General features: G+C 37.6%; 1 protein-coding gene across 1 annotated transcript in view; it reads right to left on the reverse strand.

Annotated features, from left to right (window-relative positions):
• Window positions 1-1,546: 1,546 nt before the first annotated feature.
• The window catches only part of LOC107572922 (zinc finger protein 501-like), a 41,879-nt gene continuing 39,029 nt past the window's right edge, over window positions 1,547-4,396 (reverse strand). Inside the window, exon 9 of the mRNA XM_016259358.1 lies at window positions 1,547-1,643. Coding sequence (XP_016114844.1) covers window positions 1,547-1,643 — 97 coding nt within the window. The remainder of the gene's footprint in view (window positions 1,644-4,396) is intronic.

Here is a 4,396-nt window from a genome sequence, read left to right on the forward strand (position 1 = left end):
AGAAATGAAGAATAAACACCAACCTGTTAGTTCTTCAGTATCTTCAGTGTGTTTGATTCTGCAGGGTTCTGGATCTCTCATCTGCTCTCTGTCCTCTTTAATAAACTCAGTCTTTACAGATTTCAGCTCTTCCTGATGATTAGATGCTCATCTTCACTTGTGAACTGATGGGAATATTCCAGCATTTATTGCTGAATTACTGTGGGAGGAGCTTCACTGATGATGTGTTGCAGTGGGCGGAGCTTCACTGGTGATGTGATTGATGTGGGAGGAGCTGATCTTCCAAAAGAAAAAAATATATATATCAATTTGTTTTTTTACTAACTGATAACAGAATATAAAAAATGTATTTCTTTCAAATATAAATAATGGTAAGAAATACAGTTGAAAGCATAAACACAGAAATAAATGTACAGATTTATAACCAACTGTAGCGAATCAGCTCATGGGGAAATATGAATAATTAATCATAACTAGTTATAATTAATTATAAATATTTAGATCCGCTGTAGATATTTACTTGACCTTTCAGGGTCAACTGTCTTGTCAATTCTAAGAACGTTAATTTCCTGGTTAAGGGAAATAACTTTCTTACTGTACAACTCTACACAGAGCTTGTAGCATAAATCTGCATGATTAAGTGACTCCAGTTATGAGCAAACAATGAACAACGTCAGGTGTGAAACAAGTAAAGCTTTATTAACTACATAAACACTTAAACTAGTCCAACATACTACATAAACACTTAAACTGGTCTAACATACCCAAACACACACACACACACATACAGTTGGTATAGGAAAGGGTTAAAGCTTAACGCAGTAAAGAGGAGAGAAAATAAGATTAAAGTTATGGAAGCATTTGCATATTCAGCAGATTTACAGCCTGAAGGAAACATCAGATTCTTAGTTCAAACGTACCTTTGTAAAAAGGAGCGTTATGATACTTAATGTATCAATTAATAAAACTAAGTTTGAATACTTGCACGTCTCGTCTGTCTGAAAGAGAGGTTTGATGCAATCTGAAGGTTCAAGTTGATCTTTGCTGAAGTTGGTTGATGAAAAAGAACCAGTTTGCGTCATAGAATCATGATGAATGGAAAAGTCAAGGCCGAAGCCTGGCACGTACTTAAGGTGTCCTGGAGCATTTGCTCACATCTTCATCTTCTCAGAATTCAAACAAACCACCGACTCTGGGAGGGTCCCTGGTGTGGGGCCTTTAAGGTCGGAGAAGATTCCCGCCTCTCAAGATGGGCTTGTCCAATGAGAAAGGCCGGAATCCCAAGTGGGAGTTTTGAGATACTGGGGAGTTTTTATGACTCTTTGTGTGGAAACGTGGTAATTTGCATATGGAACTTGAATCGAAATTACTAAAGATTCTCAGGACACTAATATATTGCTTATATATCATCAGAAGACTAATTCATAGATTCTAAACATGGTAGGGTTACATATATTGTTGTATAATTCCGTACTTAATGAACCAATAAACCTCATATATATACACTTTGTCCGTCACCTGTAGCTGTCATAAGCAAATACAGCCCTTACCTCTCATTAATGGGAAGTGTGATGCGAGGTCCAAGGTCCACGGCGAAACGTCCTGACCGGCTCAGCAGGGTTTTCACCACTATGAGGTCCGCACTGGAGATTTATGAACTAAATTTAGATAATGTGTTACCCTTAATAAATTACTCAGAGACCTGATTAAAAGAAAGTTTATCGAATCACCATATACAAATGGTTTCGCTTTATTAAAAACAATAACTCATAAGCAAAATTCAAGAAAATAACAGTGTGTAATCTTCACCCGTTTCTCGGCCCCGCAAAATCATAAAGCACTTGATTATATAGGAGAGGGCGTTACAAAATTCCTCTCCTGCAAAGCATCTATTCAAACACTCCATTGGATAAGTGCAAGACACACGAAACACTTGGTCACACCCCTTGTTTCAGCGAGTTGCAATTCTATTACATCATCACGCTAAGCACAGCATACACACGTGCGTACATCTCCAAAAATATATGCGGAGAGGTTCAAACAAAGTTTATCTCCAATTCACTAACACAGGATGTCTGACCTTTTTATGCTACCCACAACTATGCATCTACTTTACTACAATGCAGCAACACCTTTGCAAAAATATACAAGCAGGTTTTCACACCTTAACATTTTCCATTTTTTAACTGTTAACCCAGATAGTGACACCTGCTCTCGGTTTTGACAGGATGTCAGTTTAACCGTTTATACTCTTCGAAGTGGCGCTGGCTCTTTGAGTCCTCAAACAGTCAACCTCACTTCGTAAAGTTTCCATTTTCAAATTAAACTCAATAACTTCAATAAATTGTTTAACCCTTTTCATCAACCGTTTATTTATACGTTCATGTTGACGAATTATCCGAAGAAGCTCCTTAGCCATTAAAAGCATGTCCATCGTCTCTTGTTCGGTCACTTCTTCTCTTCTTCTCCATTTCTGCTTTCTTTTTTGCGTTCCGTTGATGCCTCTTCTGCATGGAGTCTAAAAGCAGATCATTAATAGGAATCTCTAATTTACCTTTTTGGTTCAGTCTTCGAATATGTGGTGTTTGACCGGGAAATTGAATAATTCCTATTTCAATATGTTAGATGACAGGAATGAGTGTTTCCATCATAAGCTTGCAAAAAACAGTATAAAATCTCAAAAACAACATACACAATGACCTGAAGGATATGTGTGTTCATTCAAAGAAAGGTTTTCCTATTAATAATAATTCCTATTTCAATATGTTAGATGACAGGAATGAGTGTTTCCATTATAAGCTTGCAAAAAACAGTATAAAATCTCAAAAACAACATACACAATGACCTGAAGGATATGTGTGTTCATTCAAAGAAAGGTTTTCCTATTAATTAATCAGAGAAGAATCAGTTTATACTGTGCACTGTGGATTTCCTATGGAAAATGCAGTGCGAGGGAAATTCTCAACATGCCATTAGGTCGTAAATGGATCTGGTCTAGCAGCGGTGTCGTGGTTGCCATGGGGACCAGGGGCCTGTTCGACTTCCTGGGGTGTTACGCATTTCGGGGGAAGGGTCCATAGGTCCTCATATGTCTTGTTAACTGAGGGGTGTTACAGAGTATTTGTTAAATATAGCGAACAAAATATATATTGTGTGTTTGATTGGTCCAGATGCTACACAACAAATACTCTCAAGTCTGTTGACACCAATGAAATGAGCTTTAAGTGTCCATTCACAGGAGATCTGAAGACATCAGCATAATAAATGAGGAGAAAACAGGAACTATTGACATGAAATAAAGAGTCTTTTCAGCAGCTCTGTTAATACTGATGAGTCTCAGACGATCAACACTCATTCAACAAGCCATTCAGGATCATCAGCAGATCATCTCACTTTATTCTCAGTGTTTGCTGATAGAAACACATTATTTGAGTCAGGATATATGATAAAAGTGTATAAACTGCTCTACTGAAAGACAATACTTTTATTTCTCACTGTATGACAGTAATATGAGCAATGTAAAGTAACTAACAAATTTAAACTTTTTTTCAGCATATTGCCTCTCATTGTTACATCTATCCCCAGCTAGTGTTACAGCTCACCCCATAGTGGGCTAGATTGTAACAACAGAACTCTTTGTATTTGAAATTAACTCACATAATCTGTGATTAGGCACTACGCATCCAAGTGAGTTATGACTTTGAGGGGACCCCATAGCAAATTCAGTGCACAGGGCCAGGATTCCTAGCGATATTCACTGATTTTAGATCAAAAACTCAGAATTGATTGGGTAAAAATAATAAACAGATTATCATAATGCTTCAGTTTACCATTTATGTAGATGGTTTGACCTCTTTTCAAGGTCAAATGTGACAACTGTTAGATGAAAAACACAAGGGAGGATGAACACAGTAAACTCTATGTGCTATTGTGCACATACACATTACTTTATAACAATGACAACAATTCACCAAGTGCACGACAGGAGGGTGAATTTAGTATCAAGTTATGTAGCTCTTTATTATGTACTACTGTACACCCGAAGCACTTTACAATCATAGCAGAGTCTCGTCTCACCACACCAGCTGTAGGTAGAGAGGAGAGATTCTGCTGTGGGTAATTTTCACAGAAGAGACTTTGTTTCTCAGCACATAAAGATGAGCTACTTACCGTGATTTCAGACTGCGGTGGTCTGGTTTCTCCACTGCATGGATCCTCATGTGTATCTTCAGGTGACTTTTAACAGTGAAACTCTTCCCGCACTGATCACAAGTGAATAGCTTCTCTCCAGTATGAACTCTCATGTGATCAACACGATGTTGTTTGTTTGTAAAACTCTTTCCACACTGAGTGCAGGGGAAAGATTTCTTGGCTCTTCTTTTCTTTAAACATGTTT

Source organism: Sinocyclocheilus grahami, unplaced genomic scaffold, assembly GCF_001515645.1.
Source record: "Sinocyclocheilus grahami isolate Dianchi unplaced genomic scaffold, SAMN03320097.WGS_v1.1 scaffold1834.1, whole genome shotgun sequence".
Taxonomy (NCBI): Eukaryota; Metazoa; Chordata; class Actinopteri; order Cypriniformes; family Cyprinidae; genus Sinocyclocheilus; species Sinocyclocheilus grahami.